The sequence below is a fragment of the Drosophila subpulchrella genome, unplaced genomic scaffold (genome assembly GCF_014743375.2).
Source record: "Drosophila subpulchrella strain 33 F10 #4 breed RU33 unplaced genomic scaffold, RU_Dsub_v1.1 Primary Assembly Seq354, whole genome shotgun sequence".
Lineage (NCBI taxonomy): Eukaryota > Metazoa > Arthropoda > Insecta > Diptera > Drosophilidae > Drosophila > Drosophila subpulchrella.
In genome coordinates, this window is record NW_023665577.1 from 1,070,787 (window position 1) to 1,096,912 (window position 26,126).

General features: G+C 44.2%; 3 protein-coding genes across 3 annotated transcripts; 2 read left to right on the forward strand and 1 right to left on the reverse strand.

Annotated features, from left to right (window-relative positions):
• The first annotated feature begins 2,559 nt into the window (after window positions 1-2,559).
• On the forward strand, window positions 2,560-19,775 carry LOC119559932 (mucin-5AC). Its single transcript, XM_037873139.1, has 6 exons — window positions 2,560-2,610; window positions 3,067-3,393; window positions 13,887-13,934; window positions 15,880-15,926; window positions 15,992-16,258; window positions 16,316-19,775. Exons 2-6 carry the CDS (start codon window positions 3,372-3,374, stop codon window positions 19,349-19,351), a joined length of 3,420 nt encoding a protein of 1,139 aa, XP_037729067.1. The 5' UTR covers window positions 2,560-2,610; window positions 3,067-3,371; the 3' UTR covers window positions 19,352-19,775.
• A 692-nt stretch (window positions 19,776-20,467) lies between these two features.
• LOC119559934 (protein transport protein SEC31) lies at window positions 20,468-23,139 on the forward strand. The gene is made up of 3 exons (XM_037873142.1): window positions 20,468-20,584; window positions 21,683-21,729; window positions 21,791-23,139. The coding sequence occupies exons 1-3, from the start codon at window positions 20,554-20,556 to the stop codon at window positions 22,916-22,918; spliced, it is 1,206 nt and encodes a 401-aa protein (XP_037729070.1). The 5' UTR covers window positions 20,468-20,553; the 3' UTR covers window positions 22,919-23,139.
• A 158-nt stretch (window positions 23,140-23,297) lies between these two features.
• Window positions 23,298-26,087, reverse strand: LOC119559933 (nucleolar complex protein 3 homolog). Its single transcript, XM_037873141.1, has 4 exons — window positions 25,959-26,087; window positions 24,288-25,906; window positions 23,604-24,227; window positions 23,298-23,546 (listed from the first exon to the last, which is right to left on the reverse strand). Exons 1-4 carry the CDS (start codon window positions 25,965-25,967, stop codon window positions 23,324-23,326), a joined length of 2,475 nt encoding a protein of 824 aa, XP_037729069.1. The 5' UTR covers window positions 25,968-26,087; the 3' UTR covers window positions 23,298-23,323.
• Window positions 26,088-26,126: the final 39 nt, after the last annotated feature.

Here is a 26,126-nt window from a genome sequence, read left to right on the forward strand (position 1 = left end):
GCCTGTAGGCAATAATTATCGCTTGCATTACGTATTTCGGCTGCTTCTCGCTTTTGTTTTCGGCTCGGCGACTGTGTGGCAATCTAACTGGGTTGGCATAGAAAACGGGCGTTAAAATTAACGGGAGTTAAATGGTTTTTCAATTCACAAAAGGCAAAGGCAACGCCGCGATTGCATGAGGGCCCACCATCCATGCTTCTGTGATGGATAGTTTGGGGTTAAATATAGGCTAGATGCCTTCTTAGATACTTCTACAATGATTTGACACTTTGCCCGACCTCTCGGCTTTACCCACCGAAATTGCTGAATTACTTTTCAACAAACGGAAAAACGACCTTTTAAGGTTATTGCCCAATGTTCATAGTTGCACTAAGGGAGTGCTTAAATTTGTGTGTTTCATTGTGCTCCCTGTTTACTTGGCAATTAATTCGTTTTGTCAATGAGTTTGTTTTAACAATTTATTTAGCTCTATTCGGTCAAAGGTTGAGTCCTTGAAACCAAGACAGTCTAAGTGTGTTGTACACGTACTAAAAGTATTGGATTGATTAATTTTTTTTGGCGTCTGCCTGTGTAACACTTTTCAAGAAATTATTATTATATTTTTATGTTCTTTGAATACCATAAAATAATAAACAGGTTTTTTTTTTTTTTTGACAATAATATTAGCGGAAAATTAGGGTCTTATTAGGAGCATCAAATAAACTTTTTAGTGCTGGCCAATCGCTTGCCAGTTATCAATTGAGCAATTCATTATGATTGCATGCAGCCCGCAAAGCCACAAACTCAATGTCATTTGCATGGGGCAGACAACAAAACATTGTCAATATCTTTTAATGAAAGGAACTACACCAACCAGTTAAGAGCCAGAACCAACTCGCCATTAAAGTCACGTTAAGCAGGCAAAAGGCAGAAGCGCCAACTGGCGGGTGATTACGACCGTCACTTCTGATTTTGAATAGAATCCAATGTTAATTTTACATGAACCGCCAGCAATTGGCGATGATCCAATGCTGGATAGCTACTGCCGTCTGCGCGATGCCCCATGGCTGGGGTTTCGTGGGAACATTTGCGGCTGCCATTATTTGAGCATTTTCGCTACACCGAATCCATAATCGCAGGCGCAATGAATCGGCATCTGCATCTGCCCCTGCCTTCGTGTGCAGAAGGAAGAAGCCGTCGCTGCCGAGCCAAAGAGACGCAGATAAACCCAGCGAAAATCAAATAGCGATGTTATGCAACCAGGAGTTGCTGGGCCCAAAGAGGCTGCCCCAAAATCATAATAAAAACTGTCCACTGTCAACTCTTCAGCTGTCTTCCCTTTCGCCCCATTGTCTGGCATGATTGGCTAGCAAGAAAATAGAAGTCGAGAAACAAGGCAAGAAACAAGAAACGCCTCAAGTCAAAAAGTCGTCACTGCGAGCATTTCGAATCTTTAATTTGTGATTTTGTTTGTTATGCCTTCCATGAGCGATCGAGCCATCGACCGACGATCCACCGACCCACCCCAGACCCCTGCTTCCAGTCCGAAAACCCTACAAGTGCTTCCCCTTCCTCATTAAAGGCTGATGGATTTCCAAACTGTCATCTTGCTGATTGACTGAAATCGATTTCGATTGAATGTGCCCAGCATTTAATGCAATTTATGGCAAATAATGCAAAGGAGGTTAATCCTTTTCGCTGACAACCGATTAGAAGGCGTGCGAATATTACGTAAGGTAATAAATAAGGTAATGATTGAAGATGATTTGTGAAAAGATTCATATTTTCTAGAATATTTTTATGACCATTGTTTTGATGATCTAAAGTATAAATAATTGAAATTTAAAAGACTTGATTTGCTGGGCAAATATAAATATTATTATTCCAAACATTTTTTATAAGTACTTTGAATTAATATGAGGTAAAGTGAGTTTCCTATTTTATTAGAATGATTAAGGCCTGGTTATTGTTATTTTGATCAAAATTTACAAACAAAATGTTTATGATATATTTTTATGATATAATAAAATGAAAATAAAAAACTATAACTCGCACTTCATATACGGTAATAGCTATTACAAACGTTATAGATACATTTTCTGAATACGTTTTTCCTATTTTCACTTCATACACACTGATTAAATACCTAAGATAGCTATTTCGAGCGTAAGAGATACATTTTCTTAACAGCCATGTTAAGCTTTCCAAGCCGATGGGGCTCTGTTAAATTCTTCGGAGCCCGAAGATTTGTGCTCTTGTCTTCGGTCTTTTCCGCCCCTCTCTGGATCGCAGCGAACAGCTGATCGCTGGACCGGTTGCAAAGTCAATCTGCTTTTGTTTGGCTTTGCTGCTGCATTTGGATGTTGGCCTGTCTTCGGGCTTCTTTGGGAATTGAGGAAGATGTGGCAGCGATCTTCGTTTGGCGGTAAGTTCGTCCGGATCGGCGACGTCGACTGGCTTTGCTTTTGCTGTGTTTGCGGTGGCTTTGCGAGCGTTTTCGCTAAACAGAGTTTCGAGTCTGCGGCCCGCTCAACTACTAAAGTTGGACGCCGCATTTGCCAATTGAAACATTCAAATGTGAATATCGTACGGGTGAAGACGTCTTCTGTTCGTCTGGCTCTGGCTCTTACTGTATTTTCATACCAATCTGATGTGATAAATTTAAGAAAAATAAAGTGCTCCTAGTGTTCAATACTTCAAACTCTTGTGATCATAAATATATTTTTTTACTTTCTGAGGAGTTAATGCTGAACTATAAAAATCATCAAGGATCTAAATTATATAGGAACAATTGTGAACAACTTTTGAATCTTCACGATTTCATTTGAAAAAATACAAACAAGATCACTTCAGGCTGCATTTATTTTAATTATTTTTTGCTTTTCTATCATTCATATGAACTTGGCCTAAATCTTGCATAAAAACTGCTACTAATTAACTTATTTTCTTTGAGATTACCAAACTTGAGTTTCGTCTTAATGACGTCTTCATAATGCAGACATGAACAGCTTGAAGTGATTTTGTGCTACTACCGAAAACATCAACTAAATCGTGATATCTGTGCATTACAACCGGATCCCACTCTAGCCCATAACAAATAATAAACCAAATAATCGAGCATAGTGAGACAACATAAACAACAATAACGAATAATATGCAACAATCTAAGTAATATTCACAAGAAAAACGAAAACAACAAAACGCTACGAATAACCCAGTCGGAGAGCGGAAAACTTTGTCATAAATAAGTTTACGGCGAAACCTCCATATTACTTCAATCACGAAACTGAAAGCAAAAAAGGAAGCTGTGGAAGATTGAGTTGCTGCCACAGTTACTTAGCTGAGTTACCTGAGTGTTACTGCTCCACAAACTGACATTCAGAGCACTGCCAATGATGCTGATGCCGCTTAAAGGTGAGTGAGCCGAGGAGATCTGAGAACATCTAGCCGAGAATTTCGACAGTTTGGCAGATCGACAGCTGAACAGCTTCGAGGCCTCTAATAAAATGCCAAACGCATTTCGTACGCATGAATGGATAAAAAATGGTTGTGTGTGCTCAAGCCGATGCCTTTCACAAAGCATCATCTTACTTAGATTTATAGCATGCATTTCCAAAGTAATTTTATTATTACTACTTTTGGCCAGTCAGCAGGCCAAAGATGCTGGTAAAATGTCAATGCGTTGGCTGCATAATGGAGAGGCCATTTTATGGTGGCTCTTGTAAGTTATGCAAGTAAACCTGCATCTTCACCAAAGCAGCACATAAAATAAATGAGTACAAAATTATAATACTTGACAAGGAATCAACCTCAAGGTTTTTAATTTTCCTAATGAGTATTTAACTTTTTAAATTCATTTTTCTTTTTCAACAGAAAATTACTTATGATAAGATTATTATATACAATTTCAGAAAACTGTCCGATTCCTATCCTTGATTGAAATAATATTTTTAAACATCATTTTTGATTATTCTACCGAAGAGCCAAAAATTAATAATATTTGCTTCCTTGAAAATAGGTTCTTCAACATTTAATATTGGATTTCTACTTAATTGGCTAACGATCAGGGTCCATATGCATCCGATTATTAAACCATTAAAATTAATAACTTCATCAAGATGGCTCTCTAGTATATTCAAAGTCATTATCGCAAAATGATCTGCAGTAGCTTGACTTCTTGTATTTTTAGTGATCAATGTAAAAATTAATTGGTTCTAGCCAAACTAAACGACGAACAATTTCCATAAATCTTTAATATGCCCGGGGTGACTCTGGGCTGATGATTAATTTGCAAATTGTTGGCTTGCTTAGATGAATAGATACAGCAATTAAAAGCCTCAAAATTGCCGGCATGCATTTCAATTTTTTGTAGGTTTTCTAATTTTTACTGCATAAATTTTGTCTTGCAAAATTTGCAACCGCAATTGTTGTTTTCGTCTTGGCATTGTTATTAACGAATCTAAGATAATGCTGGTGGGTCTGAGCACACAGTTCAAGGATGAACGGCAGCGGTAGCTGTTCAACTCAGAACAAACCCTTGGGAGGGGGCTGGGCCAGAAAGAAAAAAAGAAAAATCAGCCATTTGCAGCTGCAGCATTTCTGTGTTAGATAATTTCAATTGCAGCTCAGCCCGTGGTTACTGGGTGAGCAACTCGGCCAGAGGGCCGCAGAAAGTAGTGCAGGAATTGGGAAATGCGCCTTAAATGTCAAGAGGTGCCACAGTTTTGTTTTCTCCTACAGTACAGCCTCGTGGCGCAAATGAACAAAGGAAAGGCTGGCTAAGAGAAAAGACAAATTTAGGCCAAATGTGTGACTTAACGTCTTTCACATCGCACACACACCCACACACAGAGGCGGCGGCGGCTGGTGGGAGGAGAAAGGGGGCCTGCTTTTGTTTTATGTGGCAGGAGGTTAAAGTTGACTGGGGAGACGAGCCGAAGGCAGGCGAAACCCAGCCGGGCTGCCTCAAATGTAACAAAATGCTACAATATAATTTTGCCCGTTGTTGTCTGCAGATGGCCAGATAAAAGTTCAAAATGCGAGTGGTTGTTGCTATAGTCTTAACTGGGCTCTAGTCTGGCCAAGTTGGTCTGCTCTGGCCTGGTCTGGACTGGTTGCTCTGCTCTGATGTGCTCTGGTCTGGTCTGCTCATTAACGTTGCCAGCGAAAGAAATGGCAAATAAATTAAAAAGTCATTCAAGCAACAATACCCAAAAGGAGGATTCCCCTCCAGCAACTAAGGCAGTGTTGTCTCAAATCGCCGTAGTCGTGTAGCCTGTATCTGTATCCCATTCAAGTGTTGATGCGTTAACTGGCGCTGCGTGCGCATCGCTGAAAAGCCAATGAGCCGCATCTGAGAGATACGAGTAAAATTATCTAACGATTCCTTGTAGACAAAACAAACAACCTCACAATTGTTGTTGCCTTAAGGTGCTTAGCTGATGTTGTTTTTGCGGCCTGTCTTTAGTGATTAATGAAGTGTAAATAATGTTCAAGTTTTTTTTTTTTTTCTGCCTTTTTTTAAATCAAGATTTCAACATATTCTAGGCGGACTTAGTGGCGTTTTTCATCGAGGTAATTTTACGATTCATCATTCTGTTTTCGATTTCTGCCGTGACCATCTGAGGGCTTATTTGGGCAGCCATGAACAAAAAAACGAAAGACTTTGACAACGAACTTGCATCGAGCCAAAAAGTCCACTTTTTGTGTCGTTTTTGTCAGCTAGCAAAATGTCAGTAGAGTGCACTTGAGCCATAAATAACCCATTTGTCAATTTTTTCGTGAACAAATAGAAAACAAAAACCAACGAACTTGAACTTTTCAAAGGAACTGTGTGAATTTCGCAACGGTACTTTGCTAGGAGTGCTGAAGTGTTGAAATAAAATGATGTCTTTAACTCAGGCGCTTAACTATAATTTATCAAATTTATGCTGCATCAATCTTTTCCGTAATAATAGTTATTTAGTCGCATGCGTAGACCGTTCAATTACATCACGATTTTAAATATGATCATTACATCCACTCAACAGCTAAATGCCAGCATTCTGCTCGTTCATCAAGACACACGTGCGTTGCGAATTGCGTAGCGTTTGCCAGTCTTTTAATGGACCCATCTACATCCACCCAGATATAGCCATAGCCGTTTCTAGCTTAAAATATATGGCCATTCAGGCGGCAGGCTAAATGTCAGGCCAAGATGCTGACCTCCATGGCCTGACATGCTACGTTTAGGCCATTTTAGGGCTGCCAGCTCAATGGCATTTTGATCTGCATGGTCTAAGGTGAACTTCATGGAGAAGAAGTTACCAAGTTGGACTGTTAGTTGCACATAAACATTTTATAGCATTGGGTATCTTTGGAAGCTTAGCAAATCAGATCGTATTTCTTTGGGAGCAGAGCCACTTTTTTAGTACGAGTTTTTGGCCACAAAAATAACATTTGGTTTTAATACCTAATAATCTTAATTATCAATATTCTCCCATTCACTGAGCAAACAATGAAAAATGAGCAAATATTTGTCAGTCATAAAGCCGCAGAACAAGTTTCGCAACGCGCTTTCTTTATACGCATCTTGTATTTATCTATGTTTTGGTATCCAGATAATTAATTCGTTATTTTACAGTTGCTTGAGAACCTGATTCCAGATTGTTTGAGTCACTTCTGTGTTTGTTTACCTCTTAGGCAGGATCTAATTCGAGCGAGTGACATCATTTGGCTCGCGCTAAGGATGCGCATTAGTTCAATCGCGATCAAGATCAAAGAACAGGTTTCTGGGTGGGTTCATGAATCAAAAAAAAGGCATATCAAATATGAAGACACTAATGGGTTTTTTCAAGAGGTGTCGGCCAAGGCTGGAATCCAAAAGTTCCGTTCTCACCGCGAGCAATAAATTTATGACCGAAAATAATTTCCACTGATATTTTTCTATTAAAACACTTCGGTGATGCCTCTGAGCTATTATGACGAAAAAAAATAGACAAGAATAAACCGTCAATAATCGTCTGTTGGGCACTACTCAAGTAGGCAACACTCACAAATTGGTATCAATATCAGACACCGATTCAATTCCAAAAGCTGACAGCCAATTAGAAACGCCTACCTCACATGTTTGCTATTAAAAATCAATTCAATAAATCAAAGAAGTGAAAAACAAATTCCGCATTTAATTCCTCGATATTGTTTGATATTTTCAAGCACCATCAAGCGCGCGAAGGCAACCAAATGACAAGATCTTTCAGCAGTCATAATCATGTTTGCTAAGCAAAAACACTTTGATATTTTGGAAACTTGTTGTCGCTTACAGACGCGCGCTTAAAAATGGCAGGAAAAAAAAGGCAAAACCAACAACAGCATTTTTTGTCGTGCCAAAGTCAAGTTCGTTACTTGAGTCTTTTGTTTGCTGCTCGCAGTGCAGACTCTAGAATCGTGTTTTAAGCTATGAACTTATCTTAATTCGCCAATGGATTACGTTTTCGGACTGAAGAGCAAACAAAATGTAATTTTCCCGGTGATTTCCGCTTGAACTTTTTCATTTTCCGCCACAGACACGCTAAACGAACAGCGAAATCATAACAAAATCCAAATCAAAAGCGACTTTCATTTACGCGGCAACAGGCAAACAAGAAACAATTACTCCGAACAATAAGCAACTAATTCGCATTTCGGCTGCTGTACGGGTTGGCCACACATATGTTCATGATGTGAGTGCATAAAGATGGGTGCAAGTTGAAGCAATCACAAAAAGGCCATCTCGACGAGGAAAAGCACGGCAAAGAAAAGCCGCAAAGCCCCACTGACTCACTGGGAGTTGGCCATTGTTGCTGGCCGTAATTAAGCCAAGAGTTGGTTATTTAACCAGGTGACATAAATACGTGGCGCCCTGATAACAAACGCTGACCCAAATATGCGTAATCTGGAATTGAGCCGAACAAAAGAACGAATCCGAGGTGCAACAGTTTCTGCTGCCGCTGCTTTGGCAACTGTGGCAACTGCCGACGACGTCAACGGCAATTACTTATTAATTGCCGCTCGACTTGGCCTGCTAGTTGTTGGTAGTTGGCAGTTGGTGCTACTGGTTTTCTGCTGCAATTGTTGCCGGCGTGTCTGAAGCCGCCCGGGCTGTCATAAATTGCGCTTGCCAGCTCGAATCTCGCAGATTGCCTCATATCAATTGAAACTGGCTGAGCGGCGTTTTCAATTGTTATCTTTTGATATTTTTTCGGCTATTAGTGAAAACTTGGCACATCCTACAGAAAGTTATATATCTTTTCGGTGACAACTCAATTGTTATGTGAACACTGGCGGGGGATTAATTTCCGCATGTGTGTCTTCGATGGATGACACAGCGAATTGGTGGATTGGAGGAGGCAATACAGGAATTGGGAGATTGGCAACTTAGATGCGCCGAACCGGATTGCGTCGAGTTCATCTTCAGCCGAACGTAGTGTAGTACTTTCACAAAGTAAAGCCAAATAGGTTTTTTAATTTTGAACCTGTTTTCTTTTAATCACTAACACTCAATATAATTTCAAGATCCAGATTATGTCAAATTTGTTAAGTGCCTTTTTGTTGTTCTTGTTGCTTGTATATTGAATTTCCGTTCAACGTAATATATATTTTTGTAACTTTCAGAAACTCAAAACAAAATTGTTGTTTAATTGACAACCTGTTTTCTTTTAGATTAACTTCTTAAACGTTTGTTAAGTACTTTTTTGACATCTGAATTTTGTCCCATTTATTTAACAGTTATTGATGAGTAAGCACATGAGAGTCAGTCCTGTTCACCCCACTTAAAATCAAGTTTTTTGCTTAAATCTTTTGTTTAAATCGATACCAAATCTGGTTGACATTTTTGCAATATTATTTTAATGACCCAAACAGACATTAAATTGAAGACAAAATAATAAATTTCTTTGGAAGATTAAAGCATTTAATGGACCTTTATTGCTCCATTTGACCATTAAAACTAGAATAAATTGGCAAGAAGATATTTGATATGCATTGAAGACTCTAATTATAAATTCCGATTTCAATTCTCAGAGACCCGAATTCGGATTAAGTAGCTACAGCTTCCGGTTAAGGGCCCGGGCTCCTCGTTATGCCATTGTAACCCGAAGCTCTGCAATTACCTTGGCGGCTTTAATGGTATAATGCTAGTTAACTATAGTGTGAGCGGTACTCTCGTTATTACAACAGCTTTTTATGATCTGACAGGCAAACTATTTTCAGGGGAGCTGCTGAACAAACAAGCCAAAATATGTTTAACCGATAATTAAGTAGCATCAAACTCTGCCCACTGGAAGACTGGGGGCTGCATTCAAACCTTCAGACTACGAAATGGGCCAGTTCCAACATAGAGCGGCGGGATGCCAATGGCAGATCCCGCCCAGCGGCAGCTCTTGCATGAAGAATTGCTGGGGCGCAACGCAAATAGCTTGGCACACACAAAAAAATGAAAATCATCTTCACATTTGGCGCTAAATGTTTTTCGCTGCCTTACAAATCGCCGGCAATTTGCTTGGCCCCAACAAATTGAGTTCCCTTTAAGCCTAGGCACATGAATGCGCTCGAAGCTCCGACTCGCCCTCAATGGGCCAAGTGTGAAGCAGTTGACAGGCGGCTGCCACGAAGCGTCAAAGTGACTTCTGCTATGCCTCGACCGCCGGGCTATTTTGCTCTTTTTTCATTCTCGCCCAACAGCCACACAAATTGCAAATGAGTGGCCGACACAAAAACGCTGCACGGAAATGCACAAGAATTCTTGGGCAAAAAGCGGCCGAAAATTGTATCAAAGGCGGACAGAAATGGCCAGCGGCAGCAGCCGAAAACGATTGCATTTGACCTCAAAATCTATTAGCACGTCGAACTCTGGCGGCTATGAAATGCAACTGATGCGGGGCCCCTTCGGGCGACTCGGGGCCCGAAAATTGTGAGGTTGCGGCAAGAGTAACAACATCGGTGGCAATAATTGCCACCACACTCATGTCTGGGTGCATCAGCGACACGTAGGTCAATGCATCAACATCTGGCCAGGGAGCATCATCAGACGCAGCCGCAGTCTGGCTGCCTATCTCTCGGATCTTCGGGGCTACGACTTTTAAAAAATGTTTAACAAAAAAAAAATTGCAAAATTTACATGTCTTGTCTGACGCACATTCACACTTGGGATTTTTCATGAATGTTCCTCGCACTCGAATGAAATGCTGGGACAACTAAATAGTGGATGATTAATTGTTGGGCAAACAAAATGTCACAAACTACATGTTATGTGATTGATGAATTGTTTACCCAAAAATTGTCTCAGACTCCTCTTTTATTTAAATCAAGTCATATATTTATCACTTGGCTCAGATCCCGACCCATTTCGAAGCGCTCATCTGTCATTCAAAACGACGATGCAGGTACCTGAACGGACAGGGGTAAATATTTATTCAGTAATCCAATTATGAGTATTCGCACTGGCCCCAAACATTGTGCAAATATGAAAACGCACATCATTCGAATGATTTATGGGAAGAAAAGGCCCACGAAACAGGGGAAATAAACCCCAAATCGCACACTTTACAATGGGTTTTATTTTGGGCAGTCCCGAAAAGTGATCTCTATCGCTGGGATGTGCCAATATTAAATACTGTTTTAATTGCCCGCCTCGCAAGACTTTTAGGAACAACAAAGAGCAGCAAATGATGCTTGCCAAATCTGCTGTAAAATAAATAAACAAAATGCACAATGGGGCTGGAACAGGCACTTTCAAAACATTTGCCTGGGAATCGCTGACGGAGCCAAGTGATTTGCTCGCCAAAGACTTTTATGCATTTATAATGACATTTTTCACACAGTTTATTTCCAAAAGCGTAGGCAAAAACAACTGTGCGTTGCCATTTAAAATGTTAAACATTTTAATATTGTTTTGTTCCTCAGTTCAGCTTTGGATTTAGGTAAAATAGTATGACAGAATCTATTTAGATGTATAGCAGAGGGTAGGTAGCATTTTTCTGATTAATTATGGGAAATTAGCATAACATTTGCTCGAGTCAAAGATTAACACCGAAAGACAAATGAGTCAGGCAGGAAACTGGAATATGGTGTTGAAGTAGATGTTATCTAGATAAATGTGGAACTACCAGAACATTATATTTCCTCCTTAAGACGTTCGTGACTTGTTCATTTACTCCCAAGGATGCCAATGGCCTTTTGCGTCGGCAGACAATTTCTCTCCCACCATTAGCCAAATGACCAGCATATCCATCCGCACCTGCATGGCACTCCCAATCGCGGCGAGCAAACAAAAAGCCGCAATCAAGTTTTAGATTTTCCTTAGTCCGCGCATTAATCGTGGGGACTTCGATTGAAGATGCGCTGGCTTTATGCAATTTTTTTGTTCGCAACAGGAATGGCCGGCAAGGCGAGTCAGCCGTTTCATAATGAGCATCGCTAAAGGTGAAATTTTTCCTTTATTTCACCTGCACACGAGTTACAAATAAAGTGAAATAAAAACCATTTATCCAGCTTCGTTGGAGGAGAAGGCCACACAAGAGTCAGTGCAAGGCAGCAGCTCGGGCAGATAAGCCCCCACAATCCGGCAAAACACGAACAGCCAAAACAAATAAATCAAATCTTCAAATAACACGTATACGACATGTGGTCGACGGGGAAGAAGGCAGCAGAAGCAGCAAAAGCACCAGCAGCAGCAGCAGCTTGGCGTTGCCTTAGTTTCTATGCTCTGTGTTTCAACACTTTGCCACAACACAATGCGGCAAAGAGCGCAAAAAACAACAAGAAAAGCTGCGGAAAAAAACAAATGCTTCCTTCATGTCAGCTCAGCAACCGTAAAGGTTAAGCGGCAACTTGACAAAAAGGTTAAAACGATTTAACAGACATTTGGCTGCAATGCGAGGAGTGTGCCCCTCGAAACTCCTCACACTTCAGTCTGCAAAAGCGACCCGGGCAATCGCTGTATGCATCGATCCTTGGCAGATCCATCTTGAGGTTGATGTCCCCTTCCCGAAGTCCCCGAGCTCTCGAACTCCCGATCCCCGGAGGTCTAAGCTGCGCATGTGTTGAAGGCGGAACCAAATTGATCGCAGAGACCCTCGGCCTGGTGCGGAAAATGCAACCTCAGTCTTTAGCAGTTAACTGGCGCTAGCTTATTATTTTTTAGCTTTTCATTTGGTGTTGGCACAACACCTGCTCTTGCCATCGCGTTGACATTTTTTGTTGCCCCGATGATAATGATTCGGCGGCGAAACTTCCTTATTTGTCATTGTTGTCGTTGCACACTTTTCAGCCACACTTTGCCACCAAGATGATGAATCTCTTGCCTCGCTTTCTTATGAATTATTGTGGCAAGCACTTGATTAATATCATCCAATGCTTTTGCTGAGAGGAAGTGCCCGGCCAAGGAACATAATTTATCAATGAAGCTAATTCATTAATGGCAATCTATTATATAAATTCTCAAATGAACCCATCCGATTTGACCTTCGCCAGACTAATCGCCATTTAAGCCAATTCCATTCGTTTTGGCAAAGCCTTGACAATGACAAACTCTTGATTCGTGTAATTGCAAATCGAGAATCGTGAATTGAAATTAAAATCTGTGCAGACCAGCCAGTGCAACTCTTGAACTTTAACAGATCGCTTGGCTAATCGACTTAATTTACAATTTTTATTAAATTTTAATGTCAAGCTTTGTTCGCTTGGCTGTTACTAAAGTGGCGGCAGTAATTTAATTTTGTGTACCAACATTACGCTATTTTGACGAAATTAAATTTAGGTGTGAGAATATTTTATGCAAACAGCCGCCAACAGACGAGAACCCCGCCAAGGCAATCCACTAATTTAAATACAAAAAGCAATTTCGGCAACCGAAGAATCCAGCAGACAATGCATAGAAGCAGAATCTTCGTCGTCTCGAACAACTGCAGCTAATTCCAATTTAAATTTATGTTCGCATCGAATGAAATTTCGAGATTCTGTTCGATTTGCATTGTTATTGAAAATAGCCGCGTTACGTAAAGAAAACGAATCTTTTGTCTTGACGGTTCGGGTAATTACCCAAACCATTGAAAATGATTTAATTGAAAGAGTGTCGCCGGGCAGGCCGGTTGGTGTTTGTCTCTCTGGCTTTTGCTGGTGTCTCCCCCAGTTTTGATATTGTTTGCTGTTGTGCAAATTAAAACAATTATTTGAAATTATGCAAAGTACGCAGAAACTACAGAAACTCCACAAACTACGGGAACAGCAGCGACAACAGCTGCAAAAATGAGCTGACGGAAGCGAGCGATACGATAGTCGAAGCAAAGTGAATGTCTTGGGGGATTGACTGACTGCCTTACTGACTGACTGGCTGACTGACTAACTGACTAACTGACTAACTGACTGACTGAATGACTCCTGGCCGGCGCCCGACAGCTGTTCCTGGGCAGCCCAATCGCTTTTGGCTGGGCCAGCCTAAAATGTATTAATTTATTGCGCATACACCCTGTGCTGCAAACTGCAAATCTACATATCCAACTATCTGAGCATCTGAATCCGAATCTCTATATGGCGAGCAGATGTATCTAACGATCTGCCGTAAATTTCTGCATGCGTTTGTGGGCGTCTACGGATTATGCAATCGCTGAGAGCCTTCTGCGCTTTGTTTGTCTTCTTCGGCACATTGACAACTCTTCTCCGCCGATTTGTGCAAGCCCCGGAGTACATTTATTATTATTTCTGCCGTTGTTTTCGTATAATTTCTATTACCCAATAAGGCGCCTTGTGGTGTGTACGTGTTTTCGACAATAATTAGTTTTCCGTTTCTTTCTTTCTTATTTTTTGGCATCTCCCACGATCTTGTGCAATAAATATTCATAATTTTGTTAACTAGCTAAACATTTGTCTCTCCGCTTTCCTCTATCTTTCAGGCAATTCCAAATACAAAATGCGGTGTACGCAGCTCAACTTGTTGTGCGGTAAGTTTATAAGTTCAAAAGGTTGGACAGAGAAGGTAGGATTAAGTCAGGGATTGGAGATAAACGCCTTTAAGACCTTTTTTGGAGATCAAACATTTTAAGAATTTCCTTAAACTAATGTGGGTGTATATAACAAGCCATTGGTGAATCCAGACTCGGAGGGATACATATAATCTTGACATGGCTAAGGAAATATACAAGCTACACAATAAGTAGACTATACCCTGTAATTTTTTAAAAAATCATCTTAATATGTTTTGACATTCATTTTATGTTAACAACGCAGTTCATTTAATTTCAATATTGGTAATAAACAAATAGTACTTAAAGATAAAGTTAAGTGAGTATATTTATCTGTATTCTCCGTCACGTCTTGCCGCATGTAAAATTGTAAAATTATCCAGCTGGTGGTAATAGGCATGTAATTATAGTTTGTACAATTTATTATTCATAATTATATTCGATTCACTTAAGGGGAAAACCAAATAAATATTTCGGCAAATAAGAGGCATTCTTCGGGCTGGCAACATCCTTGACCTTGTCAGCCCATAATTTTCCCATCATAGATCACCGGCTAACGGTTGATGGCTGTGCGTGTGCCTCAAAGCGTGGGCGGCAAAGCGGCCAAGATTGCGTTAATGCGCCTTTGTCTTTTCTTAGCCGGTTGCGTGAGTCGTCTTCGTTTTTGTTATTAGGCCGACTTGGCGTGCGACAAAAAGGGGTTCCGAGACATAGTTCAGATTCGGATTCAGATTAAATGTGACTTTGATTTGAATTAATGGATTGGCCGAGTGCCTGGGAAGTGCAATTTTTACCGGCTCATTAGGACGGGCGTGATGGGGCTGGCCGAGACCCAGATGCCGAGCGGGCATTAGTGACAGCTCATCCAGCGAGCGAATGAATCGAATAAAACCAACAATGGCCGACATTCTTCTTTGGGCCTTTGGGTCTCTACGAGTAATTACGCGCCCATCGACAGCACCTCTCAATTAAGCTGGCAGTCCATCCCGCTGCGAGGGGCACGAACCCAATCGAAAAGGCAAACGTAATGAAACGACAGATCGGACAGATCCGAAATTGATGCGATGCGAGTACAACGTGGCGTATGCTTGATGAGGCGACCGTTCGATTTTGAGCCCGCTTGCCAATCAGCGGGCACAAATTATGGGCAATTGTTTTATTTGAATAAGGCAGCAACACCCGCGACCAAATCATCAGCGGGTCTTCTTCGATGATTCACTTAATCGCTGTGATTATGCAGCAAGTGGGCCTTGAATCTTGTGGCTATTTTGGTTATTCAATAACCCTCTGCAGCTGACATCTTCCTCTGCCGGCCGCCACTCAAGACGCAGTTCATCGTGACTTTTTTATTTCTGTTTCTTTCTTTAATTGTTTTTATGCTTTAAAATTTAATTATTGCACTTCGAGGAGGCCTGAGGTCAGTCACTTCCAGCCAGTCCCAGTAGTCGCGTCTTGCGTAATTTGGCAATGTCTGCCATCCAAGTTGAATGGAAAAGTCAAGGTCTGCGGGCTCACCGTCAAGAAGACATTCTAAACGGCGAAGGAGAATCCAAACCTGAAAAGTTGACGAACCAGACTTTGCGGAGAATGCCCCGAAAAATCGCCAAGCAAATCTTTGCACAAAGAACATAATTGCGGTATAGCACGAGAAGAATCATTAAAGGAATTCCTTTTAAAACTTTAAACAAGCGTGCAACTTAAAATTCAACAAGATATAATTAAGAATAAGTGTAGGTTTGAAGAGCTAATGGATTTGGTGGTTTTTTATAGAAGTTAGTTTACTATTAATTAACAATTGATTACAATATAAGTATATATTATCATATTACCAATAGCTCAAAGGCTTAAAAGGAAACCTATTATAAATAAGGATTACTTAGTGGTAACTTGTTATATAATAAAACCAATCAATTAACCATTACAGCTTTGCTCGTACTGGTATTTCTCGGCTGCACAAGCGCAGAATCAAAGGTAAGTTAGAATTACATTTTAACTGAATTTTCTCATAAGGTAATTTTTCCTCTTCCTTTATATAGTATCGTACTCCTGCCCGGATATTGGCCAAGCAAACGGGGGCCACTCAGTTCGAGGAGGAACGATATGAGGCGCATACGAACTGCAACGAACACAAGCACCACCTAAAGAAGCGTGCCTCTGATGAGGATGTGGACTACGAGGTGTACCAGGGAGTGGTTGGTCGTCCGGGCATCGACTTTCCCATCTACCCACGGATCCCAAAAACCTCGTTCAGCTGCCGTTCGTATGGGAATGGCTACTTTGCCGATATGGAAACAGATTGTCAAGTAAGATGATGATTAAATATGATCTTTAATGTTTAACTCATAAAACATTTCTTTCAGGTCTTTCATATCTGCGAGGAGGGCCGTAAGATCTCCTTCCTCTGTCCGAATGGCACGATCTTCCAACAGAGCGAGCTCACCTGCGACTGGTGGTTCAAGGTCAACTGCCTGGGATCCTCGGGTTATTATGCAGAGAGTGCTGAGATCCTCAACAAGCAGCGGGTGCATCGTGTGCGGCCTTCTGTTCCCGTTCAAGGATTCAATATAGTTGGTGGTGGGTTGAACATCAAGCCAAAGGTCACGCCAGTCGCTGGTCAGGGAAGGTCAGGTCCTCGAGCTAATCCGGACAGGCGAATTGATTCCACGGAGGATGTTCCTGCCTCAGTAGAGAGCGTGGACTTTGATGATGTATCCGGCGAGAAGCAGCGAAAGGTTCTGCCCAGCATCGATAGTAATAGCAACGACCACGAAACGCAGATCACTGCGGAGAGCTCCTCATTTGTCAGTGGTTCCGGCAAGCGGAGGACCAATAAGGATAGCAACCCCAATCGCAATGATGACATTACAGTTCTGAAACCATCCCGCAGTAGGGCTCCAGTTGCCTCCCAGGAAAGAGGAGTCTCCACTGAAAGAGCACGTAATGGCCACAGGGGACAGCATCGCTACAGTGGAAGTGAGGAGCACAGCAAGGAGAAGGAGAAGCCCTCTCCCAGCCAGTCTAAGGAAAAGCCAGAGTTCTTCGAAGCTCATTCCACCCGATCAGTGCCACAGACCACGCCTCACTACTCCACTGGAAGCCACTCCACCGTGCGCCGTCTGGAGCCCAGCAAGTCCACTCCTTTCTACACACCCACTGTGCCCAGTCTGGTTAAGTCGAAGAGCACCGATGGAAAGCTGAATTACATCAAGGGTGGTCATGTGGCCACAACACCTAATCCCCACAGATTTGGAGGCTCCAGCTCCGGAATTTTCCTGGAATCCTCAGTGGCACCGAAGGTTAAACCCACCGCTAGTGCCAGTATCGAACTGGACAGCACCTTTAAGCCGATCATCATTGGCATGAGGCATCACTACGATGTGGCCAGCTCCGGGGAATTCCGACCACCTTCCAAGTCCACCGAGAGTCGGGACTACCTGCCCACCACTCCGTCGCCATCGGCCACCAGCAGCGGACCAACTTATCTGCCCAAGAGTGCAAAGTCGCCAAGGGGAAATGCTGCAGCTGCAGCTGGAGAGGATGTTCTACTGTTTGCTCCCAATCCCGTGAAGGATGAGTCTGTCTACCGCAATGTGCAGGAAATGCTGAAAACAATGAACCTTCTGAAGGATCAGTTTGAGGACGTCGAGCTAAATGCCGCGGCGGCAGCTCCCGCTAGAGTTGGTCTAGAGATCCCACCTTCCTCGGGACCAGATGCCCTTGTATCCTTTGCCAAGTACTTTGCACAGGAACATAATGAAACATCGAATGCCCTGGGCAAGCCAGATAAGGCGGAGAAGCCGGACAAGACTGGAGTGAAGACTAAGCTATCTGTGAAGCCACCACCACTGCCCACCATCAAGCCATCGGACACCACGGCGCTACTGACCACTTCGGAGAATCCTCCAGCCATTAGTGATAATGCGGACGACATCAAGAAGAGTCTACTGAGTGATACCACCGTGAAGAAGTACAGCAATCTGTTTGGACTGAAGTCCGCCCAAGGTCGTGGTGCTGGAGAAGGGGACATTAGCTCGGGATTACTCTCTAACCAGCCCAATGGAACCAAGTCCGAAGCCGGTTCAAGGTACCAGCAGTTCCCACAGATTGGCAGCACGGGTTCCACTGTTGGTGCCCTGGCAGAGAAACCCGAGTCCCGTAAGATCGCTCAAATCTTCTCCAACGCTTTGTCCAGCTATCTTGATAATCCAGCTACTTTCCGTGCGGAACTCGCGGCCCGTGCCCGACCCACGGAGCCCCCAAGTACTCCCAACTTCAGACCCGTGACTACTACAGATCCTTCGCTCTTCAGCGATGGAACGGCCAAGTACTACCTGCCCACCAAGGGAGTACCAGATGCTACCACGCCCACACCGAACAGCATTGCGGCGGAAATTAACCACAAATTTGATTCGACACAATCTCCAGATTACTCCACCACCACAGAGCTCTACGAGGGAAGCACAAACCGCGGACAGGATCTGGAGTTCTCGGGAGAGCTTTCGCCACCAAGTCAGGATTCCGGCGAGGAGTTCCTGCAGCAACAGCAAACACAATCGTTTGTTAAGTCCCGCAACGATCTGCTCAAGGATGCTAGGCCGCAGAAGCTAGTGACCACCCACAAGCCCACCGAGCACCCGTGGGCGCTGAAGTCGCAGACGGATTTCCTGGATCCCCTGACCATCAACGATGGCCTGATGAAGGAGCAGCGGACTTCCACCACCAGTACCACGACTTCGACGTCCACAACAGCATCTCCGTTAGCCTACAGAGTAACCACGCCCACGCCATCACGTTACGAGTGGGAGGACATCTTCCGCAGCTACGACATTCCCAGGGATGCCCTGCCCTCCAGCAGTGGCCTCCAGAGGATTGCCAACAAGTTGTTCGGCGGTCTCAACGAACAGGAGGCACTGCATCTGCGAAACGTGATGGCCAAGGCGGAGCACGATCGCCAGGTGCTGAGCCTGCTGCTGTTGCTCATCCAGACCTGTGATGACCACAACGGCAAGGCGCTGGAAAGGAGCAGGAAGCATCTGCTGAACGCACTCATCGATATCGATAGCAAGACGGCGGCCGGGGGAAAGACCTCCAGGCAGAGACTGACCACCACCACCAACCGCATCCCGGTGACCACTTTCCGACGAGGTGGTTCCGCAGCAGGCGAGTACTTCACCAGTACCACGCCGGGCTACACGACAACCACGGATCTGCCCACCACAACGGGATTGGGGGCGGGCAGTTACGAGGAGACCACCAAGTTCGAGATACGCGTCGAGGACCTGGAGGAGACCACGACGACGACGGTCCCGCTGCTGGAGGTCAACTCGGACCGGAGGGCCCTGGAGCTGCTCAAGTCATTATATTCGCTGGCGTCCAAGTTCAGCAGCAGGCGATAGAGCGAGGGCGGTGGCGGTTCCTAGACCTTGCGAGTTAATGCCTAACTTTAGTCAACTCCACTCTCCCCCCTTCAGTTCAGTTTGATTTTCTTTAAGTTAAATCCCCCTATACCATTATGATTTTGATTCTGAACCACTTAATTGTTAATCGACTTCGTTTAGCCAATGCAATTGCGCAATTAGTTTGTAAATATGTAATCGAAATACTCGACGATGAGAGCCCTGAAATACTCCCGCGCCCGAAACAGGCATAGACTTGGTTGTTCCTGATGCCCAGCCAAGCAGTTTCCGCTTAAGTTTAATCGAGTGTTGTATTAAATTAGTTTCTTACTGCTTAGTCTTAACGAACGATAACACTTTCCATCCAGCATCCAGCATCCAGTATCCATTATCCAGTAGGTGCGATCTATTTGAACAATCTGTACTTCTTGCTGTCTGTTTGTAAATATTTATTTAAACTTAATAAAGTACATATAAAAATAAATAAAAAAGATCAACCGAAGTGCGCTTATGGACAGGAAACTAATGGGAGATGAATTGCCAGGGGGCCAAGCTAACTGATTAAATCATTACCACTGGCATTAGTTGGGGTCTCAAATAAGTCAACAGGGGTAATCCCAAGAGCCCATCACAGACTGCCTTGACACAAATCGAATGGCTTTTGCGTTTTCCAGCTCTAATATAAATCAATGGTGAGGTCGAACGATCGTGTAATCAGGCAATATTTAAATATTTTTGTCATTGCTACTGAATGCATTTACAAGAAAATCAAATTTGCCGCTCTCAAGGACAAGTCAAATCGTATTGAAATTACATTGCACTTGAAAAGGCCATTATATTGAATTGATCATCGCGTATACGTAACTTATATTACGTATACGTCATGTAGGGTCGCGCTGATATATGAATTCTGATAACTGGCCGCCGTCCCCGAACAATGGATAATCCAGCGTCATAAATCTGCTAAAGCGCAGGCACAAACGAACTGACGAACTGTCGTCGGTCTTTGGGGCAGCTGCCACATAAATATGGCAAAGATGCCGCATCCAAGTCGGGTTTTCAGTTTGGTATAAATTTCTAACAGCGTTCTAGGTTGGCCTGCAGTTGCTTCTCAAGTTTTGGACAGTTCGCAGGTCGTCGGGCGAGAAGGATTAACAGGATATCTCACTAGGATAGTACTTTGGAGTCCATACTACTCCACCATGATGCAACGCTGCTCGTGCGTCTTGGCAGGTGAGTTGGCCAACAAGTCGGACTAGCTGACCCAGACCCAACCCACTGCGGCGCGTAACTCAACAGTGACGAGCGATCGGCTGTCCGCCCCATCATTCCCAGCACTATTAGCACTTCCTTTGGAGGGCGTCTGTCTGTCTAACTTTTTGCTGCCTTGCATATTTACGAGGCATGCGTCTTGCCTTCGGCCCACCGGCTGCCGCAATTCTTGGCAGCCAATTGATGTTGCGGTGCGTTATTTCTGCAATTGGCACCGTGGAATTTTGAGTCTAAAAAGATACCAGTGCAGTTGTCTGAAAAACATAATATTCAAATTTTAAAAGAAAATGTTACTTATACATATAACGACATTGCTACTTACAAATATTTGGTGTAATTGGATAAATTTCAGATGGATAACAAGAATTTCTACTGATTTCAATAAACAAACAAGTAAAAAGCCCATTAAACTATCCAACTTTTGAATATTTTAGAAAACTAAAACCAATTGTATAGTGCATTTTGAACTTCGTTTGGCAATTTTATCAGTTTTTCGTAAGAAAGCATTACAAATGTACATTGATTTTTCATAAATAGATGTGGATCGATGATGGATTTTGCTTCTTTTGGCCACGAATATTCATAGGTTTTAAAACTGTAACTATTGCCTCAATCTCCGAACCATTACATTCCAAATCCGTTATATATTGTTGAACGTTGATGCACTAAGAGCTGTACAAAAAAGTGGCCCAAACGACACCAAGCACGTGCTTGTTACGCGCGGGCCCATTTTTACTTCGGGCAAATACGCTTCCAAATGTTGTAGTAGAGAGATCCATTCAAATTAGACCTAAAACCACGGTGCCCCCAACTTGGGAGTAGGAAGCTGATAAATAAAGATCGCGGTGCAGAACCGTCTAAGTCGCGCTATCAGCGCCCAGAATCGCGACGTACTTGGCCTTAATATGGGCTGCGAAACTTCGCTGCCATCGCCATCGATGGCTGGCGGGGCGTTCATTTCCATTTGGTGCGTCGACGGTTCCACAGCTCGGAGAAGATCTTTGCCAGATTCCACAAACGAATAGAAAGCGTTAATGTTGGCCCGTTTATTAATTCCAGTTCTGGTGCTGCTCTGGAGCGGTGGATTGGCCCAGTTGCAGGTGCAGGTGAGCTCCAAAAACGCTCCTGAAAGATTGCATTCCTAAGACTTAATCCTTTTCTTCACAGGCTCAAAGTGGGTACAACTATGGGCGTCCTGAGGTGTCCAATGTGGGTGGAGCCACCGCTGGAGGTCGCTTAACACCTGGACCGTATCCCACGGCCTCGGCTATTCCACTGACTCCCGCTCCGGCCACCACGGCGTATGGAGCTGGTTTGTTTCCCTCGCCTGCCGTTGGATTTACACCCAGCGGTCAGGCCACCACTGCTTTTGGAGCTCCTGCCGTTGTGGGAGGTAGTAACGCCGTCAGCCAGCCGAGGAGAACTTCATCTGGGGGTCTGCCCACCACATCATCTCGCGGTGGACCCTATGGACCACAGACTTCACAGTACGGTAATGCTCCCGGTGGCTCTCCAATCCGAGTTACTAGTGGAACTGGAGACAGCGGGGACTACAACGATGGCGAAGGCGACTACTCGGCCATTCCGGGGGTTCCCGGAGTAGATTACCCCATTTACGCACAGGTGCCGCGCACCAACTTCGACTGCTCGCAACAGCCCCTGCCCGGATACTATGCGGACATCGAGGCGCAGTGCCAGGTCTTCCACATCTGCGCCCTCAACCGGACATACTCCTTCCTCTGTCCCAATGGCACGGTGTTCAGCCAGGAGACACTGGTCTGCGTTTGGTGGAACCAATACGATTGTGTCTCGGCACCCAGCTTATATGCCAATAATGCTTACATCTATGACTACTCTGGAGGAAGTGGCTCCAATCTGGGAACCTCTAGTGCCAATAATGCCTATCGTCCGGCTGCTGCTGCTACCACTGCCTTCGGGGCACCTGTTGCCACGGCCGGAACCCTTCGGGCCACCGGAGTGCCTCAGGTGTCTGGTTACAATTCCGGACGGGGCTCTTATCCTTCGGCCACGCCCACTCCAGCCGCCCAGGCTCAGAGCCCGTATGGCGCTGGTGCCGTCCTTCGACCCGCCATCGTCCCGAGTGCCGGAGCCAATCGGTTGCCGCCGTCTGGAGCTGCTGTCGGTCTGTTGGCCACCGCCGCAGGCTCCCTTCAGGATAACTCAGTGGCTGGCTTCGGTCAACCGCAGCAACCTCAGTTAGTGTCAGGTGGCAATCGGGAGTACCTGCCACCGGCCAGCGTTGGACAACGGCAGCGTGGAGGAACCTCTGCATAGACATCGAGACCCTGGCGAACCCTGGCACCTGTACCCGGTTTTATGGCATTAGATTTAGCGACCCTAGATTTAGCCTCTTTATAGTATGTTAGGAGCTCCGAACATAGATCTGTCTAATTAGTTTTAAAACCCATTCAATGAAATATACTAAAAATAACTTCTTAAAACAGTCAATGGAAAATTAATAGAAAACGGAATAATAATACGTGGCTATAAATTTAATTAAAAGTGCGCAAAAATACCATGAAAAAGCTAATATCTACTGGGTACTTAACTAAAGAAGGTTTTGTATAATGATGATAAAAAAGTGGCTTTTAATAACTTTCGATATAAAGTATCCTTACCAGAATATAGAATAGTAACTTTTGCTTTTAATTTGTTAAGGTTTTATCTCCAATTTGACCTTTATTGAAGTGCACTAAGAAAATCAATTTGTAATGTACGCTTATCCTTTACTTGTGAAACTTTGGCCTCCCGTAACAGTTTTCCGTACTCCTGCTTGAAGTCCGACCGGATATACAAATGTTTGCCCTTTTTCAGTTTTGGCTGGCCGGTCTTTGGCAGCGGTATCGTTGGATTGAAAGCCATCTGTGTGCTGTCGTATTGCGTGAACAGTTCGTGAGAGGTGCTAAAAAAATACATTATTTGTTAGAATCACATCTATAGCCGACATATAATCACTTACAGCTTGCCGATATCAGTGGGCAGGGCTCCCTCGCCTGAAGCTGGGACTCCGTGGGCAATGTGAACGGCCATCCTTCGCACCGTAGGATGATAGTGCCGTGCCAGGAGAGCGAGCTCATAAAGCGCCGTGCTGGCCGCATTACAGTACTCGGGATCGTCCAGTTCAGGGTCATAACGTCCTGAACCGATGCTAGTATCCGTATCCAGTAGATTGTCGAGCACAGAAGTCAGCTGGAAGGTCTGTTTTATGGTGCCCAGTGTGGCTAAGGTTCCGTTGTGAAGCAAATGCAGACTTCCAGTGAGCAATCGCTTTACGAAGGCCATTAAACGCTGTTGGCTCATATTTCGACGTCGCTTCACCAGCACCTCATCAAGAGTCCGAAGGATAATGGTAAAGTCATCGTGATTCTTGCCCGCCTGCACGGCAAGCATATTCCGGTAAAAGTGCTGGTAGAATCTTATTGGATCTATGTTAAGCACTTCACCCTGGCCGGAAAGGATAACAAATATGGTTTGAACGCAATGCAATCGCTCCCGATAGCCCAGTTCGTCTTGATCCTCCAAAATGCGGTTAAGCACATCGATCAGGTCGGAGAAAAATTCCAAATTAATGACATGCGCAAATCTGAAAAAATTATCTTAATTAGAGCAGATTGAAAGAATGAGAGGTACAACCACCACTTACTCTGCCAAACCCTCTAGAATGGCGCTTAGTACGCGCGATGTGGGATCGTTCTTCAGCACGCGGAAATAGATCGTAAACACCATCTTGATGATCTCGGTAAGCTTCTGGTGCTTGTCCTGCTTGTTCTCCTCGGCACGGGTCTCCTCCAGTTCCCTGTTTACCTCGGTCAGCTTCTTCCGCCTCTTCCGCTCTTTCTTGGACAAACTCAACAAGCGTTGACGATGTGACTCTAGCTTCTTTTGCTTTAGCTCGTTCTCCTTCTCTGCATCCAGGTTTACATTCTTGATCTTAAGGCCCATCAAACAGGTAATGCACTCCACATGAACATTGTTCTGCTTCGTTTTTATAAGGTGGTTAATGCGTCGCACTATAAAGAGAGTCATCTCCAATCGCTTGTCGTTGGAGAAGACTGAGCGGAAGCATTGATTGACCGCTGTTCGCATCTCCAGATAATTGCAGTTAAGCATGTAGACCAGCAGTTGGGCAATGTTTTGGACGTAGTTGAAGTAGGGATGCGCCACCAGCAAGTCACACATGCACTGCACCGCCACGGTGGCCAACTTGACGGTCTGGGGCGTCCTTAGACCGCCTCTTCTGTTCACCTGCGCCGTGATCTGCTCCAGCTTCTGCAGGAACTTCTTGAACTGCTGGAGCAGAGCGTTTTCAAAGGTCACACGGTCCAGAGTGGCCTTGCGCAGCGTCTGCATCTTGGTGTCCACCTGACCCACTCGATACTCGGGCAAAATGTCTTTGAAGATCTCGGTTACAGAAATTATAGCCAGCTTTCTCACGGCCATCAGGTTGGCCTGCCGACTAGCTGGGTTGATTTCATCCATGAGTTCGTACAGAGCATGGAAGTTGCGCATTTTATCCTCTGGTTTTTCGAGCAGCCCGGAGCAAATGATTCCAATGCGATACTTTTGGCGCTCAATCTCTTGCTGGCGGGCAATCAGCAGATCCGTGGTGGAGATGAGTTTTTGGACAGGAACTGCGGACGGCGCCTCGACGTCGTTGACCACATCGTCATCGCTGTCCTCGTACTCCGTTTCCCCGTCTTCCTCTTCCTCAGAGTCTTCGTCCTGCTCCTCTTCGTTCTTCTTCTTTTGCTTGGGCTTGGGCAGGTAATCTACCTCTGTGGTGCGGGTGATGATCTGACCATCCCTGGACTTAATGGGCAGCAGATCCAGCTTAATTTTCTGCGCCGCTTGCTCCTTTTTGGTGTCCGAGGCGTAAGCCTTTTCCAAGCCGATTGACTGACCCAGGTCCTCGTCCTCCTCGCCGGTAGTCTTGGCCTTTCTCTTGCGTTTGTTGGCATGTAGCAGGGCAAGATCATCGCCATCCAGCATGTCCGCCACGTTATCCAGCATCTCATCGTCGCCATCCTCATTGTCGTCCTCGAGAGGATCCAGTCCCAACGAGGCTAGTTTGTTGTGCTTCTTTCGTTGGGCCAAATTGTCCCGCTTTCTCGCCTTCTGCGAGAATATGTTCTGGCCCTGTTCGCGTTTGGAACTCAGTTGATCGCGCTTCTGCTTCTGCTTTTGTTGTTGCTGCTTGGACAGCGGTGTTTTCTTTGATTTCAGGTGAGCGGCCCGCTTCACCGAGCTGATTTTTACCTTTTTCTAAAGTTAATTGGGTTATTACGTGTTTTATGTGCTTATTTCAGTTACTTACCGCACCCATTGCGCGTGTTTTAATTGATTTATACTAAAAATTCACAAATGTTGTATTCTGAATTTGCCGAGCACATGGGGAGCTAAAGGAACTGTCCACTTGCCAGTGAAGAGCAACAGCTGGTAGAGTGCTGGCAACTCGTTTTTTTAAGGATTTGAGTGGTATTTT